The 24,621-nt window shown below is 50.0% G+C and overlaps 1 protein-coding gene across 1 annotated transcript in view; it reads left to right on the top strand.

Moving 5' to 3' along the window:
- Nucleotides 1-23,762, top strand: part of LOC307087118 (cysteine-rich motor neuron 1 protein) — a 39,020-nt gene extending 15,258 nt beyond the window's left edge. Inside the window, exons 4-15 of the mRNA XM_079752574.1 lie at nt 958-1,200; nt 5,970-6,149; nt 9,065-9,268; nt 10,663-10,791; nt 11,246-11,393; nt 15,076-15,197; nt 16,447-16,689; nt 17,417-17,626; nt 18,904-19,128; nt 20,055-20,189; nt 20,749-20,927; nt 21,187-23,762. Coding sequence (XP_079608700.1) covers nt 958-1,200; nt 5,970-6,149; nt 9,065-9,268; nt 10,663-10,791; nt 11,246-11,393; nt 15,076-15,197; nt 16,447-16,689; nt 17,417-17,626; nt 18,904-19,128; nt 20,055-20,189; nt 20,749-20,927; nt 21,187-21,381 — 2,213 coding nt within the window. The 3' untranslated portion in view covers nt 21,382-23,762. The remainder of the gene's footprint in view (nt 1-957; nt 1,201-5,969; nt 6,150-9,064; nt 9,269-10,662; nt 10,792-11,245; nt 11,394-15,075; nt 15,198-16,446; nt 16,690-17,416; nt 17,627-18,903; nt 19,129-20,054; nt 20,190-20,748; nt 20,928-21,186) is intronic.
- The last annotated feature ends 859 nt before the right edge of the window (nt 23,763-24,621 follow it).

Raw genomic sequence — 24,621 nt, 5'->3', positions numbered from 1 at the left:
ATGGACACGATGGGCTCTCTGTACTCCTCTAGTGCCGGGATGCTGCAGGGCCCGGCCAGGGGTCTGAAGGGCCCAGCCAGGGGTCTGAAGGGCCCGCTTGATGTCTGAGGGCAGACGCGGTGGGCCTGACTGTGTGTGTTTAAGCGACTGCAACATGAGTAACGCTGCTGCCGTCGACGCTGCTCCACTAACACGCTGAGAGAGGGTCCACATGGCGCACGCATACAAATATATGCATACACACGCTGCTTACACACGCACATGTCGACAAACTTGTGCACACACACAGACACATATACACACCCACACAGTGAGCAAAAACATGCGGCGCGCACACAAATGCAAGCCGTTTGCACACGCACACACACATACACAAACGCTGCTTGCACACAGAGACACACACACACACACACACACACACACACAAACACACACACACACACACACACACACACACACACACACAGTGTGCAAACACAGGCTGCGGGCACACACACACGGACATACACACACATGCACACACATGTTATTACAACAACACACCGCTCTCTCTCGCTTTCCTGACTAAGGGAACAGTGTGCACACTGTTAAGGTATATATAGCTGTATGCACATGTTACAGTATGCCTTACAGTATGGCTTACAGAGCCTTATTTTGGTATGGAACGTAGCAGTGTGTGTGCATCTGTGTGTGTGTGTGTGTGTGTCTAGCTCAATTCCATTCATGTACCTGAGGGACAATATGCACCTTTGCCTTTTTTGGTTTCGGCCCCTTGCATTAAAAGCCGACGCGAAGGACAAGCGAACCCAAACACTAACACACAGCTAATGGCGTCCATCACCAACCGAGCCACACCTTTACCCACGTCCCCAAAGCCGAGGGGTCTGTGATCCACCCCACCCCACCCCCCCAAAACCAACCGTCTGTGTGTGTGTGTGTGTGTTTGCGTCCTTTCAGCAGTCCTCAAGTGCTCGGGCGTGACCTGCCCCCCTGTGCCGGCGCCCTCCTGCCCCAAGGGCTCGGTCCTGACCAAGAGCTACACGCCCCCTGCTGGCTGCTGCCCCTCCCTGCCGCCCCAGTGCACCTGTGACCTCGGCACCTGCCCCGCGCCCCGCTGCCCCGCCGGCCAGAGGGCCGTGGTGCCCCGCCCCGCCAGCGGCCTGCCGGGGGACTGCTGCGACGTCTTTGAGTGCCAGAAAGGTAATTGAAGCATAATGGTGGCACCATCACCATCACCACCGTCCCCCCTACTGTCTGGTGCTTCACGTTTCCAGCTGGAGAGGGGGGGGGGGGGGGGGGGGGCATTGGGTCCCCCTCTCCCCCCCCCCCCCCCGAGAGCCGAGGCAGTAATTGTTTTCCCTCGGAGTGCAGCACTTTCCTCCCGGAGTGTCCTCAGATGAAAGGAGAAAGTCACAGATTGGTCGGTAATTACGCCGTGGCTATTTATCTGTGTGGGCTGCGGCGGCCCCCCAAAGTGAGCAGCACGCTTCAAAGACACCCTCGCTTTGTTCGGCGGTGTATCCGCAGGTAATTGAAGGGCCTCGAGGGATATTAACCCTAATGGGTCTCACAGGGTCGATTGTCGGGTCGGAAATGCGTTCCTACACTTTTCCCATTACTCCGAGTGTGTGTTGATATCTGTGTGTGGGATAATTGGTACTGCTGGGTGGGTGGATGATGCCGGAGCAGATACAGTAAGAGACATTTATCAGACTGTCTTTCCAGGAATAGCCCCTATTCTGAACCATGGATATGGGATATCTGGGTGAAATACCATTTCTGTGCTTCCGTTTTTGCGCATTGCTGACTATGTGTTAAAGGTTAACGGTGAGACAGAAGCTATATATATATATACACATATATACACTATATATATATGTATATATCGTTTTATTTATGTATATATATACATTTTATATATAGTTATATTTATGAACTACTCTTGAGAGCTCTGAACACATTTACTTTTGTACCATCGTACTTAAAATCCCAGTTTCTTGTGAACATAGCACTAATACCAGATAAGATTTTCCATCGCAGCGACCGGGGCCAGTGACGTTGCCGTGTTTACTCTGCGCTCCAAGCAAATATGCACTGTTTTACCAACAGAACAAATTCCCATTCTGGCCCCTCCATATCCGTAAATGTGCACCGTGTCCCGGAATTAATGGACTTAACGAGCCCAGTGACCAGAAGAGTGCTTAGGCTACACATTTTGCTCAACAGAAGTGCAGTGTCAAAGGGTTCCTGTCTGGTCACACGTGGAAAAGGGAAAAGGTTCAACATGGGAATGCTTTTTATGTGCTCCAGTCTGCCAGCGGCGAGGGTAATGGAGTCAGGCAGGCTGACAGGGGCTGAATGGCGGCCACGGAGGCCCGGGATCAGCGTTTTGATAACAAGTGTCTACTGCTCTTTGGGCCCCGGGGGTTGATGCCCTTTGTGCCGCCCCTACCGGCCGTAAGGCCCGCATGACTGCGCCCCCCTCGCATCAGAAAGCTGTCCGGCCGGGAGAGACGCCATCAAGACACAGCCCCCGCCCTACCTTCCCTTCGACCACCACCACCCACCACACTGCACTCCCCCGGCCCACCCCACTCCGTCCCACCCCACCCTGCTCCACTCCCCCCCCGCCCCGTAACAATCACCGCCCACTCCAAGCCACCCCTAAAATGCGCCAGGGGCCCGCCTGGGTTCACACAAAGGGCCCATTAGAGCCACCTGCAGCACACTGTGTAGCTTTCCACAGGCATAACGTTCGCCCACACAACACCAGCAGCCATAGACTGATGGTGTTTATCAGAGTCAACATCATTCTTTTGGACTTGATATAATATATAATATTATGGCTTATGCTAGGGGGCCCTTGTTTGCTGTTGGGCCGTTGTGATTCCGACTCCGTTGGTTTGGCCTGACATTGAGTCAGGGTGGATGTTCTGCTACCTTATGCAAGCTGCATTAGAAAGATCACTATCACGCCGTAACCGAACTTGCCAGGCTGCAAGTTTGTGGCACTGTGGTTCACTTGTGGCCGAAAACACAGTGGTAATCGGACCAATCAACATCCTGCGAGGAACCACGAGTTCCATGTGATGCGTGATAGACAGATGGTTCATCCATCCACCTGCCAAGTATATTTTTTTGAAACGCCTGCCCTTTTTCAAACTGTTTCCAAGGACGACTTCCCAGATGGTTCTGTGTAATAGACCATCTGGCGTGTCAGGTAAGACGCTCTGTGCATTAACAGTACACGAGTCCTGACCCGAGTCATTTGGCCCGTCATTTAATGCAAGACTGTTTCCCTCCGTTGGCAGGAAAACAGATGGGTCTTGGAAGAAGCCCTGTTTTCATGTTGACGGCTACTCTAAACAACTCCAGTTCATTGAGAACCACTTTATGTTTTGTTTTCAACTCTGTTAATCAGGACTTCATCTTCTTACGGGCAAACGGTCCATTAATGCACTTCAGAACAATGAGGCATAGTAAGCAAGATATAACAAGGCAACCCCAATGTGTGGGTTTGGATTTGCAGATTTAAGGTCACACACATTCCTAAACCAATCAACAAGTGCCGTCACAAGTCTAAGGAAACCCACATGTTTAAGGAAAAACAAACGCTATTCAGAACCGACGGTGAAGGATTCAGGGGAAAAATGCAACAACTTTTGTTTAAATGTGCACCAGTTGAGTTTCTTATCCGCCATTGACGCAGCCACAAGAAGCATAATTGCATGACAGGCCATCATGATTTAGGGCGGTTTAGTGGGTGAGCGTTCAACGGCCTAGCCATCATAACATCCAGCGCTCCTCGCTCTTGGGCCAGAGGACGGAACACGCATCAGAAAGCATGCGTGGAATCTGGTGGGTGCGCGGGGGAGTTTGTTTTAAGGGATTACCATTAACAAACGCTGCGGAAATCACATGCGAGCATCCCCTCATGTGACTTCCTTTTGTTTCCGTGAGCGTTGGAAAACGCTCCGAGCCCTTCTGATTTCGGACCCCGGGACTAAAGCGCTTATTGCATTTTCTCCACTAGGTTATGTTGCACGCAAGGGCCGGAGCGACATAACCCAGAGAGAGAGAGAGAGAGAGAGAGAGAGAGAGAGAGAGAGAGAGAGAGAGAGAATAAAAAGAGAGAGTGAGAGGGAGAGAGGGAGAGAGAGAGAGAGAGAGAGAGGAGGGGGAAAGAGGGGGGTGGGAGGACATAAACATATTCCTGCTTTTATCTTTTGTTAACTTGTTCTACACACCTGTGTTGCGTTAAAAGCGCAGCAGCTCCGGTCATGGGGAAGCGCGGGGGTCACCGCCGGCCCAGGAAACGTGTGAGTCTGCACAGCCAATGGTCTGGCACGCAGACGCTTCTTACCACACCACAGCGTGTCCTCCATAGCAACCCCTGTGGAACCAAAACGTACGGCATGCGCTCATTACTGGAGCTTCCCCCTGCGGCCCTTGGCAAAATTTATGTGCAAAGCAGTATAGAGTGTATGTTTATAATAGCTGTTTAATAGCTGTTGACCCCGTCCCCCTCCTCCTCCACGTCCTCTGATTTATGTTAAACATTTGTGGAAAAACCCTCTGAGAGACTCTGCTGGGCGGATATGTAATACTTGGAAAATGTCCCTTTTTAGTGTTGGCCGAATACTTGTCTTCATGTTAGAGATTTAAAACCGAAACTAAAGTCTCAAAACTTTTCCACTCCCTCTCTCACTCCATTTGTGTTTACTTTCATTCCATTGGCTGAAACTCCTTTCTGGGTGTTTCTGATGGGATGTATTTTTGTGTTTCAACCTCCTATACCAATCGAATGCTGCACTTTTAAGGGCTGTTTTCCGTCAGACCCTCTGTTGTATATACAGGTCACAGGGTTAAGGTTAGGCTTTGTTACATAGACACACTGCTTCATTTGCTTTGAAGGACACTGTGAGGAGCTGTCTACTGTTAATGAGAAGTCAGTGTGTGCGATGGTTAGCTAAAATCCCACATGGTTACAGGGCGATGACTGTGGTGCGTGTCAGATGAGTCATCCACCATGGTAGGTACATCGAGGTTCCAAATCACCGCTGCCTCTGCCAGGAAAACACTCTCACTAATCTTTCAGGGCTCAGCATATCCATGTCATGTGATCGCAATTGCAGAATGTAATGATGACCGTAGAGGATGAACTCATTAGAAACGGAATACTTTGTTTTGGCTAAGCCCCTTTTTATCGCTGTTCAACGCTCACACACGTAGGGATGTGAGTAGACACTGGTGCGTTCGCGCACACACACACACACACACACACACACACACACACACACACACACACACACACACTTTGACCCTTTTCATCTCACTGTTGTAATCCATAGCTGTTATTGAGTCACTATTGCAAAGGGAACACTTAGCGCTGGTATTCATGTCAAACTACAGATCTCCACTTCCCCTGGCTGGACTGGGCCTGTCTGCCTTTGGCACAGCATAGTGGCGCGGGTACGGCCTCTTGCTTCTCCATAACCAACAGGTCGCCTTGGTTTCGTAACAGGTGAAAGAAAGCTGGTTCAAGTGAAGCACCCCCCCCCCCCCCTGCATACACTCCAGGTCACACTAGGCCCACCGTGTCATTATTGTGTGATGTGTGCTACGAGACCAGCACCGACCTCTTCTCCAGCACTCGACAGCAACCCCCCCCCCCCATAAATGTCACACACGGCGGACACAAAGTAACAAGTCTCAACTGAATGAATCACTTAATCATCTCGAAGAAGTTCTCAACCACTGATTCTGAACACAGTTGCACTTAGGTTTGGATTTTATTATTTATCTTTACAAAGATGACAGACTCGCTGACCTCATAGCTGGCCACCAGCCTGTCAGCGATACAACAAATGCATCCTCCAAACCGAGAGCCCGGGAAACAATCATGTGTCGATCATCCCGACCCCCGCAAACCACCTCCTTAACCGATCTCCTCCCCCCTGCTCCAACAGTGACCCCAAAGTGTGCCCACAACGGGAAGGACTTCTCGGAGGGCGAGGTGTACCGCATGGACCCCTGCTGGCTGTGCCAGTGCCGCGGCGGAATCTCCTTCTGCTCCAAGGCCGAGTGCGCCGAGCTGGACTGCGAGAACTTCTACATCCCAGAGGGCGAGTGCTGCCCCATCTGCATAGGTACGTGCCCCACCCATCAACGCACTGGTCCTGGCTGCACAGTTGGGTATCCAGGGAGGGGGGGTCAGTGCTAAACTAAGCTAAGCTGTAGATATGGATGAGGTGATCTTTCATAGTTATTTTATGGGCAGATTACATTTCAATGGGCAGTAGTGAGATAGGATGATTGTATTACTACTTGGATCACTGCCACTCCTACCAAAAGTGATGCCCGCCCCCCCACCACACACACACACACACACACACACACACACACACACACACACACACACACACACCCTCCGGGTCGTAGCAGCCAGCCTCTGAAGGTGCCACCTTAATGGCTTTCTCATGTATCCAGCTGGATTACACACCTGTTGCCGTACCTGTCACACCGGAGCAGACCCACTAAAGAGCTAGCCGCAGGATCCACCTCTTCACTGGAGGACACAAAAACCATTCACAATGCACTGTACTCTGGCTTGTAATGGATCTCTCACTGGATTAGTACAAGTTTGGGGGCGGGGGGGGCATCTCGCAACCCTATATAGAACACCCCCGCCACCCCTCTAAAGAAATACGTACCTTCTCCCCCCCGCCCCCCCTGATTATTATGTACCTGCAGGCAGGTGGATAGGTCAGACACGAGCGTTCAGGAATGCTGTGCATGTGGCCGACGCGTTAGTGTCCACAGGCAGCGGCCCGCTTAGACCTGCCTGCCTGGCTCTGGTGGATCATAGGGAGAGCGAGCACAGAGGAGAGTGGGAGGAGAGCAGAGAGAGAGAGAGAGAGAGAGAGAGAGAGAGAGAGAGAGAGAGTCAGAGAGAGAGAGAGAGAGAGAGAGAGAGAGAGAGAGAGAGAGAGAGAGAGAGAGAGAGAGAGAGAGAGAGAAATGGGGGGACTGCGGGGAGAGGTAGCAAGGGGAAATGACTCGGGAGGTTATTGCAGGTCAGCATTGGAAGGTACACCTGGAATGCGGCCGGGGTTTAGCCGGAATGGAATGCTTTCATGTTACGTCCTTGTGCAGAACTGCTGGTCTTGCATGGCTCCTGCGATGGGACCGCATCCATAACGCCCATCTTTACGGGATGAGCTCGCCTGTGAGGCGATTGGAATTGAACGAGGGAGTTGGGGTGGACGGGTGAATGTCACCTGGACGTGTATCGGTTATAGGATGGGTTTATTGGACAGCCACACACTGAGGTGAATAAAGGTGCCACTTTGAGGTCTAGAATATAAGGGCTTTGCTTCAGATAGGTAATTAGTGGCGACTTTATGTGGAGGAGAAAACGAGGGAGAGAGAGAACAGGAGAGCAAGGGAGAAAGAAGGTAATCACAGCCAGATGGACGGGAGCACAGCAGCCAGGACTCTGCAGCGTTCAGCGAGACAGAGCAGAACCCCTCTGTCCTTACTCAGGGGGCAGATGCAGTCTATCACACACACACACACACACACACACACACACACACACACACACACACAACACGCGCACACACACACGCACGCATGCATGCATACAGGCGCACAAGCACAAACATGCATGTATACAGGCGCACAAACACACAAATGCATGCATGTATACAGGCGCATAACAATAAAGACATGGGACCCCCTTTTGTTCAGTACTCAGTGTTCAGTCATTGCTTCACCGGACCCTCAGGACTTAACCCCCAAATTGAAAAAAAGAAAGAAAGAAAAAAAAAAGATTATTTATGGATATTGTTAAGACGTTGAAATGGGTTCCCAGAAACAACACGGCCATCAAACATATTGTTAACCAAGAGCAAAGTTACTTTAAAGAGCAGTCCTTAAACCGTTCCGAGCGCTTCGTCCGCTGGTGGAGATCAAACAAGTAGCTCCCAACGTAATCTGGACGTAATGGTCCGGGGTGGGGTGATTTGCTTGGGAGTGAAATTTATGGCATCAAACCCTGACCTCACCTTTGACCCTGAAGTTTAGAAACCGTGGTTCAGGCTATCAGATGACCAAAAAACATCCTAAATGGTCTTTTAACTTTCACATCGTACATTAATCCATCATTTTCTTCGTTGCAAGCCAGGTTTCGCAAGCTTGTTTGCTACCCCATGGAGAAAGCCTGTTCCCACTTACTCCATGTCCTGTTAGTAGTGTGTGGAACAAAATACACCATAACATTCTGGTTGTGTTTGCCAAAACAATGATACAACTTAAGTTGCAGTTTGACTCATTCCTCTATTCACATAATTATCATTTTCAACTGTAATCCCTTTTCTACTGTTTCGTGTCCTTACCTACAGCCGTCATTTTATCTATCTCTCATCTCTTCCTTTTCTTTCCTCTTTTCTGCTCACGCCTCCTCTCCTATCACTCTACTCCTCTCCTCTCATCCCCTCTTCTCCTCTACTCCCCTCTACTCTTCTCTCCCACTCTTCCTACTCTCTTCCCTGCATTTCCTTTCTTTTCCTCTCCTACCTCTCCTCTCCTCCTCACCCCTACCTCTTCTCTTGTCTTATCTCCTCCCTAACCTCTCTTCTCCTCATCCTCTCCTCTCCTCCTCTCATTGCCTCTCCTCTCCTCATCCTCTCCTCCCCTCATTGCCTCTCCTCAACCCCTCCTCATCCTCTCCTCTCCTCCTCTCATCGCCTCTCCTCTCCTCTCCTCATCCTCTCCTCCCCTCATCGCCTCTCCTCAACCCCTCCTCAGCCTCTCCTCTCATCCTCTCTTCCCCCTCTCCTCATCCTCTCCTCTCCTTATCCTCTCCTACCATCTACCCTCCTCTCCTCTCCTCCCCTACCTCTCCTCCCCTCCCCTCCTCTCCTCATCCTCTCCTCTCCTACCATCTCCCCTCCTCTCCTCATCCTCTCCTCTCCTCTCCTCCCCTCCCCTCTCTCCTCCTCCCCTCCTTTCCTCCCCTCTCCCTCCGTAACCCAGCATCACCCCATGTATGTCTGTGCAGACGTGGAGCTGCTCTCCATGGACAGCACCAAGGCCAGCTGCTGGGTGAACAACAAGCTGCTGGGCCACGAGGACCAGTGGAAGGAGGACGACTGCACCTTCTGCCAGTGTGTGGACGGGGAGCCCCACTGCACCGCCATGGCCTGCAAGCAGAGCTGCCAGAACCCAGTCAAGATCCCCGGGGAGTGCTGCCCCTTCTGCGAAGGTACGGGACGTCCGGTAGATTAACATGGAGATGTTGAGGGAGAGAGAGAAAGAGAGAGTGAGAGAACAGACAGATAGATACAAAATGTACAATATTCAAAACTAGATATGCAAAAATATATAATATGGCTGCGTACTAATAGAACGTATTGAGAAAAGAAGAAAATATGATTTACAGATATAACATGATTCATTTAATAAATACATTTATAAAACAGTTTGAGAGCGAGGGAGGGAAAAAGAGAGGGAGCGAGAGAGGAGCGAAAAAGAGAGTTAGGAAAGAGAGAGCGTAAAAGAGAGGGCGAGAGAGAGCGAAAGAGGCAACGAGAGGGTGAGATCGATCCTTCTATACATGTCTCTCTCCATACATCCCGTCCTGTAACAGGAGGAGGTGTGTGTGAGAGGCTGCTGTAGCTCTATAGGGCTCTGCATGCCGTCATGGACCCATTAAGGGTCTGAGGTACGAGGCCACAGAGCATTCTTCAGGGACTATGTGCTCCTTTATTACCCCCCCCCCCCCCCCCCCCCCCCCCCCAAACTTAAAATGGGACCCACCTGTGAGCTCGCGAGTCTGCGGTGAGCGTGGAGTGCAGGATTGCACTTCATTGGACAAAATCTCTCCTCGGAGCGCATAATTAGTTCCAGCTCGTTGCACCCCCGAGCGTGGCAGGAGATGTTGACGGAAACAGCTCTGTTGTGGGGCACGTGTGTTTCATGTGTGTGCGGAGTGTTTGTGTTATGGGCGACTCCTTAAATCCATAATAATGCTACGACCCAGCTCATGGTACGACCCAGCACATGGTACATCCCAGCATATGGTACGAACCAGGACATGGTTCGACCCGGCTCATGGTCCTCTGTCTGGGCAGTGGCAGAATGGGACTGACTATCAGAGGACAGATATCATTACGGTTACAGTCCCCGCACGCGGCTAAAGCCTGCTTTCCCCTCCACCTCCCCGGCTCATGGAAGGAGGGGTTGGTGGTTGAAATTGAAGACAATAAGACAGGAGGGGTATAATCTCCCCCCCCTCTAACAGTAGGAGCCACCCTGCTGTAATTGCCCGGTATTTATCTGCAATTACAGTTTACCCTTCAAATGAAAACGCTTTTGAAAAGGTAACTATTACAGCTGGCTGGCAGCATCACCCCCCCCGCCCCCCCCCCCCCCCCCCCCCCCCCCCTCTCCGCCATTAGATTAGGCAGTCGGTGGTGGAGCGAGGGGGTACATATACATTTTTATAGGAGACAATGACCATTATCACATTCGCGGTAATTCTGCGCTTTCTTTTTTCTAAATGCCCGCGGTTAATGCGGTGCGCCCCCCTGCTGGTTCAACCCCCCCTAACCCCCTCTTCTCTTCTCACTGTAGTCTTTCTGCTCTCCCCACTTCCAGAACCTTCCTACGAGACCGTGAGCCCGCTGCTCTGCCCCCCGCTGGAGAACTGCTCGCTGTCGGGCCACGACTGCCCCTACGGCTTCCAGCAGGACTCCAACGGCTGCCTGCTCTGCCAGTGCCTCAGCAGTAAGTGGACGGCCGCCGAGGGGTTAAAAACCCCCGCAATAAGCCAACCTTTACGGGACTGCGTTTACAGGAGGGCCGTGTGCCGTGAGACATTCTTTAACGTGATGGATGTCCACGGGAGTGTCGCTCTACAGCTTCTTTTTCGTACATGCCACAGAGATCACACAGTGGTTCTTCTTAGCTTGATAATTGATGAGCGCACGCTACGAAGACAACTGGTTTATTTGCGTTTTTGGAACTGGATCGGTCCGGCGCAGACATCAATAGTGATAACCACAGACCATTAGCGACGGGGAAGACCTGGCGTAAGGTCCTTATCTATTCATCATGGGCGCTCCCCTCTCACGAATGTCCTTTAGCTAATCATGCTCGTTGATGGATCACCCGCCCCCATGTTGACGTGACTCCCGACCCCTCTCCGTCTCCCCCTCCCCTTCTGTCTCTCCTCCTGCAGACGACTCGTGTCCCGACCTTGAGCGCTACTGCTCCCTGCAATGCACCATGGGATACGAGAAGGACGACTACGGCTGCGAGGTGTGCGAGTGCAGCGTCCCCAAGTGCCGACCTCTGACCTGCACTAAAACCTGCCCCTACGGATATGTGTAAGTTATCTCGGGGACTTAATAGGGGTTTGCCAACCACCCCTAACACACACACACACACACACACACACACCACACCCTATGACCACCACCAACACCACCATCAGTCACTCGTGGCTTGGGGCCCGATCAAAGGGCCTGTGGCGATTGACGTAGGGTGCTGAGGCATGAGGAAGCCTAAAGGCCGACGCACTGCAATTACTCAATGGAGGGGAGGAAGCCACGCAGGCCGGGGTTCACCGCGAGGGTTGTCTGCTTCGTTTCATTAGGGGAAACACGGTGCTTCTCTAAAATTGCTAACGATCTGACGTCTTCGTAGGACGGCGTTGGTTGAGAGTTTGCGTCACGGCCTGTTCCATTGTAAAAGTGTCAACACTTTCAAGGTAAAAACACACTTTCTGTTGACATTCCTCCAGAACTACTTTAAAGAGGGGCTGTTTCTTTCGTACTGTTCGTAACCCGAGAGTTTAATACTGCGGGGCACATTTTCTCTAAGCCAGAGAAGAGCCTGACTGCCAGTGGTATCCGTGAGATAGACAGAGATCAATTCAGGGCCAATTCTGGGCCAACAAATACAGGGCAGGCTGGTGCCGCAGTGGTTTAACAGCAGGGATCTCCGAGGACCTTACCTTGGTCTGCCAATCAATGGTGTGATGGTGTCAATGACAATGTCGATGTGTGTGTGTGTGTGTGTGTGTGTGTGTGTGTGCGTGCATGCGTGTGTGTGTGCGCACTGTCCTCCCTGGTTTCCTCATCCTACTGCACCACTTCTGCGCTTAATCCTATTTGAATCAGTCAAACATCTGGAGGCAAGATGACACTCAGTCCCTGTTGTCATTGGAAAGGCACCACTCTGGTTTCATAAATCATATTTCCCTCTCCATCTCAACACAACGCTCAGAGTCATGTAATCGAGACTGAAGCAGGTTTTTTATGACTTGTATACAGCAGGGAGAGAGAGACAGAGAAAGAGAGGGAGAGAGAGATTCCTCAGGCCAGTGCTGTGTGGAGGCTGTGGCTCAGGCCACATCCACACTAACACTTTAGCAATTAAAGACTTTCGCTTAACTTTTACAAAGTTTACGCCTAGTGTCCAGATTACTACAGTGTGTCCAGATTATTCCAGTGTTTTGAAACCCTTAAAACTGAGACTTTCGAAAACACTGCTGACCCTGTTTCAGGGTGAAAACAACAGGGAATGCGTTCGAGTCTGAACGTTAGGAAACTTTAGAGAACGTTCCCTTCCTGATTGGGTCTTATCGGTCACAACGTGTTCTTCCCTGATTTATACAGAGCCAGAGAGAGAGAGAGAGAGAGAGAAAGAGAGAGAGAGAGAGAGACCGACCGACCAACCGACCACCTGCAGGGGCGGGGGGGTGGGGAGGAGAGGAAGAAGAACAGGAAGCCCTGGCCTCATCATCACTCAGAGTGAACAAAAGCGACACATTCACACTAACCTCAGCGAGCCGATCTGAGAGTGCAGATCCATTTATCCAGACAGGACCTCGTGCTCGATTCAACACAGGGACACAAAGGACACCCGGAACCTCCATGACCCGTCTGTTTACACTGCCTGTATTTATGACTTCCACCTCAGACACAATATATATATATATATATATATATATATATATATATATATATATATATATAGAGAGAGAGAGAGAGAGAGAGAGAGAGAGAGAGAGAGAGAGAGAGAGAGAGAGAGAGAGAGAGAGAGAGAGAGAGAGAGAGAGAGAGAAGGGGGAAAGAGGGAAAGAGTTGGGGGGGAGTTGGAGAGAGAGACAAAGAGGGAGAGAGAGAGAGAGGGAGATACTAAGACTGTGGAGAGAGAGAGAGCGAGAGGGGGGAGAGAGGGAGAGAGAGAGCCTGCGCCATGGGAGAGAGGAATCTGCCTGGGGGAGCAGAACTGTGTTTCTATTAACAATTGGCACCGACAAAGAACTTGACCAGAGTCAATAAACATTTCCTTTGTTTATTTAAACATGTATAATCTTCCCCTGACCCGTCTTGGCCCGTCACCCCACCCCCTACACCCTTAACCATCCCCTGTTCCGAGCAAGTTCACTGGCCCCACTCTCTGCCCACCTCACATGCCCACTTAGTTTGCCAAAGTGGTACTTTGCAGCCACATGGCAAAACAAGACAAAGCTAGGTCGCGGTACGCGCCAGAGGCCTGTACCCCTTTTGGCTATGAGGTTCCCCTGAAAAGCCCTTTAGTGTTGGAAAAGGGTTTCTGTCTGACCGTGGCACACTTTCCATGTGCTAGGTTAGATTGAAGCGCTCGGCAAGTGTTTTTTCAGAGGTCTTCTTTAAATGAACAGAGAGTGGATGACAGTGATTCATAAGAGTAATTACTCCCGTTCAATCAGGGCATAAAATAGGTTTTCTCGACCTAGGGGAAAGGAGAGGAACAGATAGATAGATCAAGGTTGAATTTGTGTTGGAGAAGCTGGAGAACAAGAGCGCGAGAGACCAAGAGAGCGAGAGAGAGAGAAATAGAGATGGGATGACACAAGTGAAAGTGATAGATGCTACTCGTTCCCCCGTCTGGGAATTATCATGGTTTACATATCAAATGTTCAATAAAACACAGTAGGATCCTATTATCAACCTCTGACCACAATCACATCAATCCCGTTTTCCCTTTTTTGTCGCCAGCACGTTTGTCTTGCCTCCTTTTCCTTTTGACCCCCCTTTTGATTACCTCAAATTCTGGCTTCCCGTTATTGGTGTAGTCCCTTTGTGAAGGTGACTACCTCATGTCTCTGCTTTCAATTTTCTCAAACCCTCTCCGACCCCTCTTGTCTCCACTCAGTGTTCACATGCCACTCGGCTTACAAAACAACCATGCGCTCATTCTTAACGAGCCGCAGGGCTGTCTCTCTCTTCCATGCTTTTCTTCTTATTCGTATTTACCCTGCGCTGCCTTCATTGTACTCCTCAACACCCCTTCCTCCAATGAAGCTGTGCACACGTGGGTCGGATCTAGCTCCCTTATGCTAAGGTGCTCCTCTGATGGTGCATGCATAAGAAGTCCAGTCGAAGCAGAGAGATACGCGCACACACGCGGGGAGGAATCGGGCCGAATTGAAAGCATCTGAATCAGCTTTGGATGTCTTATTCTTTCCAGAGTTTTTATTTTATTTTCCTCCCTTCCTTCCTTCTTTCTTTCGTGGCCCCGGCCCGATGCGTGCACTGCAGGGATCTCTAATGCGTTGGCCTTTTATCTGGCCCTCTTCAAAGGCAGGGAGGAGAACAGGACCATATGTGGATGGCACCGCGTATTGACCGTGTGCCACTGTTCCACGTCCATATCACAGCGCCGTGATCGGCCCCCGGCCCCGCCCCGCCCATCCTGTCCCGCGGCCTTCGGCCGATAACTCCAATGCACTGCGCCCACTTTCTCTCCTGCACTTGTTTACAGTCTGAAAAGCTACCGTCCCAGAAGGAGCGTAGACCTTAGTTTGAGAGTCTGCATTCGTGTCTACTTAATGATGCCGTCCTCCGTGAAATGTGCATTTCAGCCTCTAAGTAGAAAACAGAGAAATAAAATACTAATCCCTTACAGCATGAATATAGAACTGCGTCACCTCGAACAGACACTTTGCATGGCTGTCATTTACACGTCATCCTGTCTCAACCACCAACATCCTGTGTTTTCTTCCTGCTCCGACCACAGGAGGAACAAGCACGGCTGCGAGATGTGTCGCTGCGTCAAGTGTCCCCCCTTCACCTGCGACAAGCACTGCAGCGAGGGCTACCGCCAGAACAGGAAGGGCTGCTCCGTCTGCATGTGCAAAGGTACGTGAGCTAGTTCGCCCAGAAAAACATCCCCTGACGGCCACCAGGGACGTGCCACTGCCACATGGTTCCGCCAAGACGATAACGACAACAACAGGTTGTGCGTCAACGTGATTTCTATTCTAAACATAACGGCTTTGCTTTGAGGCGGGGAAAGGTTTCGACACGGAAGACAGAAGGCATCAGTGCTGCGTAGGCACGGCTCACTCTGTGCTGCCTTGCTCGGTGGGCCTGGTTTGCCCGTGACCTTTCGCAGTGCCGGTGTGAAGCCCCTTCTGTTTGCCTCTTGGGAGCCGTGTTTTCAGTTCGCTCCATCCTGGGCCCCAAGTGTTTAGCTTTAATTAGATTCCCAGAAAGGTTTGCAAGACAAATATTCAAAAAGAGATGTTTATCCTCCACCACGGTTTATACAACGTGTTTGTTTTTCCTTTTTTATCTGTTTTAGAAATAGCGAAGAGTATTCATGGGTTTTTTTTTTTCCAAGTGGCTGTATGTCTTTAGACGACGCAGAAGCCTTTTCCAAATAACTCCTATGTTTACCTGGTTTAAAAGTAGGCTGCTAAACTCTTTTATAGGAATGCTCTTGTTTTCGCTTGCTGAAAGTATCGTTTTTCTTTACATGTGAAGATCTGCATGAACATCTGCTGGGACTGTAGGACATGGTGCAATCCGTTGGCAGGATCTCCTTTGTTCCAAAACAAGATGTATCCCATGGAGCTGAGAAAGCCCGGCAGTCCAGAGTTGAGAAAAAGCAGAGGCACTTTTTGGAGGCAGGCAGCTATTGGCAACTCAGGCGCTTCCCTAAACACCTGACGTCTTCCATCAGTCAAATCATTAGGACTGAAGGGTGCGCTGGGGAGGGGACAAGGGTAAGAGAGAATGATTTGAGTAGTTGCGCGTTGAATCGATAACACAGGGAGGGAAGGGTACCAGTTAAGAGGATGATCTGCCACTTCAGTGGTGCGGATAAGGCATGTGCCCGCCCGATGGAATCTTTAACTAGAATCCTCCTCCCTCGGCTCCTCGTGAAATTGGACCCAGGGTGGCGGCAACACGGCCCCATTCCTAGTTTAAAACCGTTATAAAACGGTTGCCTGATGAAATTTCCATGTCCAATTCATGAACGGTTCCCTGGCTGTGGCGGTTACAATCCAGCAAGCTTCACTCAACCCTTCGCTTCAACCCGGCTTTCCAAGCGTCCAGCTGCTCCCCTAAGTTCACCACGTCCCACGTTCTTGTCTCTTGCCAGAGAGCGGACGCCGTGGGCCTCCTACCACCACCACCACCACCACCAGAGCCACCGCCATGCCGGTGCCCAGCCAGTGCTTCACCTCCAACGGCCAGCGGTACGAGGAGGGCCAGAGCTGGCACGACGGCTGTCGCGACTGCTATTGCCAGTCGGGCCGGGAGATGTGTGTGCTCATATCCTGCCCCGTGCCCAGCTGTGCCAGCCCAGTGGTCAGGCCAGACCAGTGCTGCCCCACCTGTGACGGTTGGTGCTCTTTTTAACGCTGCTTTTTATTTTCCGGTGCTGTACCCTACAGAGAGACAAACAAGTCAGCAGATGTGTTTTTTCCCATGAAATTAACTGAATTTGGAGAAGGGGGTTTCGAGTCCTGTTCTTTAGATGGTCGCTGTCCCGCCCCCCGTATGCATTTGGAAGTACATACACACACACACTCACATGTAAACAATAAAAGCCGTCAGAATATACAGAGAGTCGGCATTGCCATAAAACAATGTGTTCAGCCAAGGCTCCACATTAGTCTCAACAACCCGGCCTTCCCCATACACTTACTCTGAGAGAGAGCGAGAGAGAGAGAGAGATGGAAGGAATGCACAGTGATCCACATCCACATTTTTTTCTTCATTCCTACATCATGCCGGATATTTATGGAAGTGACTCAGTTAGCTCTTAAAATATTTAGGGGCCAAGGAATGTCTACTGTTTTCTCCAAAGTTAAACACCATTTGCAGTGAAGAGAGAATAACCAGTGTTTACTCTTCCCAGACCTCCCCTCTCCTCGTCCACTTCAGAAAACCGAATTAGCTGCTGCCCCCCCCCCAGCGTTAGTGAATACAAAGAGGTGTACAGACATTTGTTCCACAGCCTATTGCTTATGTTTGCCTTGTGGACGTCAATCCACTGTCCCTGACGGGCGGCCCAGGGTGTGATGGGCTTCAGGTGCGAGCCATGGACCTGTTCTGTTCCCCTGCAGATGAATCGGGCAGCGGGCAGCCTGTGGGCATGGACCTGTGCAGAGCTCCTGGAGGGGAGCTCTACGTGGAAGGGGAGACCTGGAACCTGGACGAATGCACGCAGTGCACCTGCAGGAAGGGGAGGGTCCTGTGTGACACCGAGGTGTGCCCCCCAGCCCTCTGCCCATCACCGGCCAAGCCCAAGGGGGCCTGCTGCCACGCCTGCTCAGGTAAACGGAGGGGGGGGGTTGTCGATCGCATAACACTTTTTCTGGGGTCCCAAATGATACGCATGACAACCAGGAATCTCTCCTGGGGGGCCGGAGCTAGAGGCAGCGGTAGCCGGGAGGTTTCGAAACCAAACTCCTCAGATCTGTTATCAGCATGCGGTCGTCGAGGGTCTCAGGTCGAGGGTCTTGCGTCGCTCTGGATGCTTTTTATTGATTTTAGGCACACAAGCTGATGAAAGAATCCGACCCGGACTGGTTTGGGCCGGTTTACTATTCAGTATCGTCGGCAGCCACTGGCTGACGCGCATGTGGCTCAACCGCCGGGTCGAGACCACCAGAGCTCTGGTGGCGCTTCAGAAAGCAAGAGATCTCAAAGAGGCTCTCTCTCTCTCTCTCTCTCTCCAACCGTTCTCTGTGTTCTCCTGGACATCAGAAACAGATGGTACAGGCCAAAAAGTCCAAACGTTCTGTGTGTGCGTGTATCATTTATTTCTTTTTGTATCTCAGCTGCACCCAAACAGCCCTTCAGTCTCGCGTGCACTTTGCAAAACAACACATCCCCAGCACTCCGGAGCATGAACCCCTGCATTCAGAGACGGATGACTGCTCCTGAAAAGCGGCTTCTTGGGAATGCCGTGCTGCCTTATCATTGCATCAGCTCCCCCCCCCCACCCCGCTAACAAAAAGCAGCTTGTCAGAGGCCAGCCTTTGATATATGCATGGGGCTGGTCACTAGGAATGTGGGAATAGCACACATCTCCACGACAGGCTGGGGATTTATGTGTACAGTAGTATTGTGCGTGCATACCTGTGTTTGTGTGCATGTGTTTGTTTATGAGTGTGTGCCTGTGTGCACTCTAACCAGAGCATTGGACAATGGGAACACCATGGCTGCAGGGCTCCTGGGAAACAGAGATTGATAAGGGTGCACATTCAGATGACAGGAGCACATGTGGCTTCAGTAATCTGCACTTCTGTTTGTGTTTAACATATCGTATCAGCTCTTATCTTGAACGCTGCTCTGGAGGCCCAATAAACGGTTGTGGAATTAAGATGTTTTAGTGCAGGAATTAAGGGAGGAAAGCATGCAGGAGATGCATCCCGCCATCGCCATCTCCTATTGATTTAAGGCCTCAAAATGCCCTTAACTCCAAGCGGACCCTACCGCACACACACCGATGCTCAGTTTACCTTTACCACCGCCGTTCCCCTAAGCCCATCCACAGTGCTAACCCTGCGCTGTGTTTCTGTGTCTGTTTCCGTCCGTCCGTCCACAGACAAGGACCAGGTGAGCTCCCTGTTGCCGGTCAACACCAGCCAGCAGGAGTACTGCATCACGGGGGAGGGGGACGTGCTGCTGGCCGGCGACTCCTGGAAGCCCAACGCCTGCACCAGCTGCACCTGCACCAACGGCACGGTCGAGTGCTTCTCCCAGCGCTGCCCGGCCGCCCGCTGCAGGGTACCCGTCCTACGCAAAGGCCAATGCTGCCCCCACTGCCTGGGTGAGTGGCCGGTCGCAGGCTGGAGCTCCAGGCTTTGGGACCCGCTTGTGTTGAGGTGACCCAGAGCTATAGCGTCCTGGCGTGGCGTGTACAGTCTGGACACTATAGCTCTGGGGTGTGGGTTTACTCTTGTGGTCGCTGCCGCTCAAGTCGGTGAACGCGCGATAGGAGTTGTAGCGCTGGTGCGATGGCCAGAAGAGCTGCGTCTGTCAAAGAGAGTATGGCACTCAGAGCTGTTGAAAAAATACATAACGCTTGTCTGAAAACACTGCACCCTGTCACTGGGGCATGTCACAGGCTTGGCTCGTTTTTTTTTCTTCGATCATAATCATAAATCATCGAATGAAAAGTTTACACGTCGAGGGAGTGGAGGTCGGACGATGTAAGTGGAAACGTGAATGATTCTTTGTTGCGTGTTGTGTATATACGTACGACTTCAGGGTCGCCCGCCACACTGGCGCTACACGAGCAAACACCGTCACTCGCGGCAACATTCCACGGTGACACACACACACACACACACACACACACACACACACACACACACACCACGGTCCAACGGCTCCGAGTGAAAACATTCCTCCGGCATCCGCACATTCAACACACGTGTTTCCTGTCTGGCTCTGTATGGCAGCACAGGAAGGCCAAAGCCCCCGTGTCAGCTTTTCCTTTAGAGGCAAAACACTCCGCACAGGCCACCATTGTTCCCAGGCTAAATCGAGGGCTGGTTTCACCTTTGTTTTGGTTGTTTTGCACATGGAGCAACAAAAAAGAAATCCCGTAAACATTCATTATCAAGGGGAGCCTTCGACAGCCACACTCCAAGTCGGTGTTATGGGTATCACTGCGTGGCCTGGTTCTCAGTGGTGTCCGCTGATCCGTGTTTGTGTAATGATCCGGCGGGCTGTTTGTGTGTCCAACAACAGAAGTGGTGGTGATGACGACAGCCCCCGTCGCCGCGTTCACTGCGGCCCCCGAAACCCGGGCCACCACCACGGTGCAGAGCGTCCAGTGGATCACCACCGCCACCACCAGCCAGCCCCCCATCGTCCCAGTCACAGGTGACCCCCCCCCCACACTCCACCGTCTCTGGCCGATGAGCCCCACACCTCCATCCACCTCCATCCTTCTTCTCTGAGAGAAGAGAAGGAACATGGTGGAGCGTTGGTTGGACCATGATTAAGCCCGGTTCTCCATCAATCCATCCATCCGTCCATTCCCCATGTTTTCTTGTTTGTGGAAAAACTATTGATCCGCGGTTTCTTCATACCATTTTGGCATCTTGCGTTGATTCCCTTTCGATGTGTATGCTGGAGGGGCCCCTCGACGAAGGGTCTGAACCATTTCAACGGTGTTGACACACATTGACGCACATTGAACCATAAGTCTGATTCAATTATAAAGCAAATCCTCATAAATCCACGTGGCGAAAAACAAAGTCACGTCTCGGGCCACGCACACATCGCTGGCTGTTGTTTTGTTTTTCTCAGCGTGTGACATACTGATCCAGGGTCTGTGCCAGCCGCTCAGCATGAGTTTAAATAGATGTGTCGGATCATAGGGGGTGTCGTCATGGAAATGGAGACGGCTGGTATTGATACTCTTTCCCCTCCTCTCCAGACGCCCCCCGCTCGGGGGACAACTTCCCCAGCCAGACGGAGATGGCCCACATCTACCAGTCAGCGGCCTGGATACTGGCGGCGCTCCTGCTCATCATCATCGTCTTCATCGTCGCCGTGCTGCTCCTCAACAGGAAGAAGAAGTGGCTGCAGATGTCCTGCTACAGTGCGCCCAAAAAGGTCAACGCTCGATGTATTTCTGTTGGTTATCATCAACGTGTGGCGTAGAGTAGACATTGTTGAGCTGAGATGTTTATTCGAGTTATCCTTGAACTTAAAATTTCTGATACAATCACTTTTTTTTTTAACAGAACCTCAAGATATCTGTTATACATTCTCCACAGCAAATCAGAAACCGTATATAAAATACGATCAAACAATAAGATACGATCTCTCCGTGACCATCAAGGCTCAAGTCTTCCATTGTTTTCCTCTGCAGACGGTGATCCTGAAGAAGCACGTGAACAAGAACTCTGTGGTGTACATGGAGCCCTCCAAGGAGAACAAGTTCCAGAACGTGAAGAACGACTGTGGAATCGTCAACTTCTCGCCCGAAAGCAGCTCTCCGTGCGGAGAGAGGATGACCATTCCCCGGGCCAAGCTCGGCATGACCAACGGCAGGGGTCTCCACTAGAGAGGCGCCTCCCGACCCCAGGCCAGACGCCTACACCTTGGAGCGAAGCGAGCTCTCGTTTCCAAGGTGATTCATCAAACAATGCACTGTGGGCTGGCTATGAATGCCTCGGGTGGCACCCGCCCATTTCCTGTAACTGTCTTCCTATGTGGCAATGCAGCATAGGGACCTCCAGAGAAGACCAAACAAGTGACTTCTATTGCTTCTATTATTTTTTTTTTATTTTGTACTCCCAATTCATTTAAGTCTGGACTTTGATCATGGCCAGTGAAGTAAGGGAGAAGATAGAAGATTCAAACTAAATCGGGGATGTATGGATGTAGATGGACCATTGGACACCGCCAACCTTGGCTTTGGTGCAGAGAGAACTGTAGGCTGTACATACCAGAGATGGCCTACGATTGGGAACTGAACGTACACACCGTCACTCTTTATTGCCACCCTGGGAACTGGAACCTTGAGATGATGGGGTGACATGCTGGCAGGAGTGGACATGCTGGCAGGAATGGACAGGCTGGCGGTTCGAGGCAGGTTGAAAGTCTGTTATGCTGTCTTAATGCAGCAGTGCTGTGTCAGTAAAAAAATAAATCCATATTCCAAGTTGGATTCAATTGAAACATCCAAGCCTTCACTATCAGATGTCAGTAGCTTTACACACCCACACACCCAAAACTCCTGATTTAGAATGTGTGGTTTCCATCGTAGGTTTTTTGTATATTTTTACAGTATTTGTATTAATAGTTGTAGTGTTATTCCTGGCCTCATGTTTTTACTCTGGGTGTCTCTGTGGTGCCCAGGTTTAAAAAGAAAAACTAAGAAACTAAAAAAATGTAATCACCTCCACCCGCTCCGTAAGCCCAGGAAAAGAAACCGATCATGTCCATGGAGAAGGGGCATCTTCCATTAAATGACGGATTACAATATGCGTGCCCTTCCACAGGGAACACCATGCCAACATACACCGGACCGAGAGATGCATTACATATCTGATGTGGTGTGTCGCTCCTGGAAATCTATCTGCAACACGGTATGTGATAGCATTCGCGCTTTCCACACGGACCGATTCACCCCTGGGCTGTCAACGGACGCAATCGATCCACAACTCCATGCCATGTTTTGGACTCTGGAACTTGAAGAGGATTGCTGGGCGGAAATAGCTTTTACAGCCTCAAGAAAAAAAAAAAAAAGATGAAATGGTGCCAAACAAGTCTTTTGGGGATGTGTTTGACGCCAATCCCTTGTTTTGATATCATTATCACATTTATTTAGACCTGTATGGAGCTACTGTTTTCGCAGAACGCTAGAAAGGGTTGTCACGTCAAACAAAGCTACGATTCCATCGCCTTAATGTTGCTCTTCTTGCCATCTCATGTTTTGATTTGATTTTTACTTCAGCCAATATTAAGAAATATGTGACAAACATAATATATACATTCATTACCCAGATGAACCGATTGTATGTGTTGTACGGCATACAGTTGTCAATGATTGTTATCAACTCCTTATACAGGCGAGCTACTAGTAAATTATATGAAGTGGGGGCGTCGGAGGGGACTCGTTTAGGTGTAAATAAAGTTATACATAAAAAAAACATTGGAACATACATGTTAAAGAGACATAGCACTTTTATTAGGAGCCAGTGTTGTTTGTTGTTTAAGGGTTTTTGTTATGTTTTTCTTTTAGAATGCCCACTGCCGAATACTAAGGGGTTTAAAGACCTACATCGAGGATTTAATACGTTTATGAAGCACATGTAGTTATCAAACCACTCCAGTCAACGACATTGTTGCAGCACAGTCTGGGATTCAAACCCAATCAGAGGGAGGGGGAGGGGAAGTGAAAGAGAGAGGCAGGGTCTGTGTGAAGCATTACAACATCACATCCAGGGTTTTACAGGAGAACTTACATTCAGTTTCCGCTTTGATTTCCTGTTTCTCAATGCGAGACTGCTGCACTGCCAAAAGAATGGCAGGCCATTTACAGCGATGTTCTGTCTGGGTGTTTGGGTAGGTCTGTCCGTTTCAAATCATAACCATGTGCTTTAAAATGAAGAAATGAGTTTGTTCAACCTAACGCAGTTCTCTGTTCTTCTATGTGTTTAAAAGAGGATAGTTTAAAATAGTGGGAGAGAAGATCTTATTTATTTTTTCACATAGCTTTATTTATTAATACTAAACTATAGTTTAAGTTTTGTTTTTTTTCTTTATCTTTTTGAAAAGACAAAAAGAATTTTGGTAGCCAAAGCTGCTGTACATTTTAGACATCGTAAAAAAACAAACATTTACCATTTCTATCTACTATACCCTGTACAAGCTTTATTTATTTCACCGGTGAAAACTCTGTACATATGTTTCCTAGATGCTGAACTGTAACATTTACACCTATTTTGAAAATAAATAAAATGTGTGATACAAAGTGGTCTCTTTGGGCTGCAATGCTCGGATAATCCCGTTTGATCGTTCTGTGTTCCTGTTATCCATGCCAGCTGTTGACATGCATTCTGGAAAAAACGCTCATCTGGCGCTGGCCACTTTCCTTCTGGTATCTCGCTAACCTTTCAGAAGTATTTAGTAGGGGTAGCCATCTTATCTTTATCATTTCTTATCACAAATGTGGGACAGATGAGTAAACCAAAAGACATGTTCCAAGTTGTTTCATGTAGACCACTACACAAGCAATATTAAAAGCAACGAAACATGCAGACTAGACCTTGAACCTAGTTTACCTTTACTATCCCCCCCCCCCCCCCCCCCACACACACACACACACACCAATTTACCAAGTATGGTGGCACTCTCACAGAGATAACAAAGCTTTCTAAGATGTATTCAGTCTTCATTTAGTTCCGAAAGTGCTTTGAAGCTAACAAAATGCACATCGGTTAACTTTTGCTTTGATCGATCAATTGTATTGGCGTGACTGCCAACAGCCTCACTCGTCCAAAGTGAAATTAGCCATAATCCACGCTTGGAAATGGCTCCCACATATGTTTGAATTTAAATCGACCGCATAATGAGTTCAGAGGCTTGAGATTTAAACAGGGTCACAAGTAATTTATTTTCCTAATATTTAGGATAATCACAAGCTTATGAGGTAATATTCCATTTCAGTAGCAGAGAAGGGGAGACTGCTCCAAAGGCCAGCGATGGCAACAGTCGCCATTGTTTTCAAATGACCAGAACCACGACAGAGAGCAAAATGAGGGAAAATACTTATTTATTTCTCACACTTCACATTGTC

This window comes from Pollachius pollachius (assembly GCF_949987615.1).
Source record: "Pollachius pollachius genome assembly, chromosome: 15".
Taxonomy (NCBI): Eukaryota; Metazoa; Chordata; class Actinopteri; order Gadiformes; family Gadidae; genus Pollachius; species Pollachius pollachius.
Note: the sequence above shows the minus strand (reverse complement) of the source record. Positions and strands in the feature narration are given on the sequence as shown.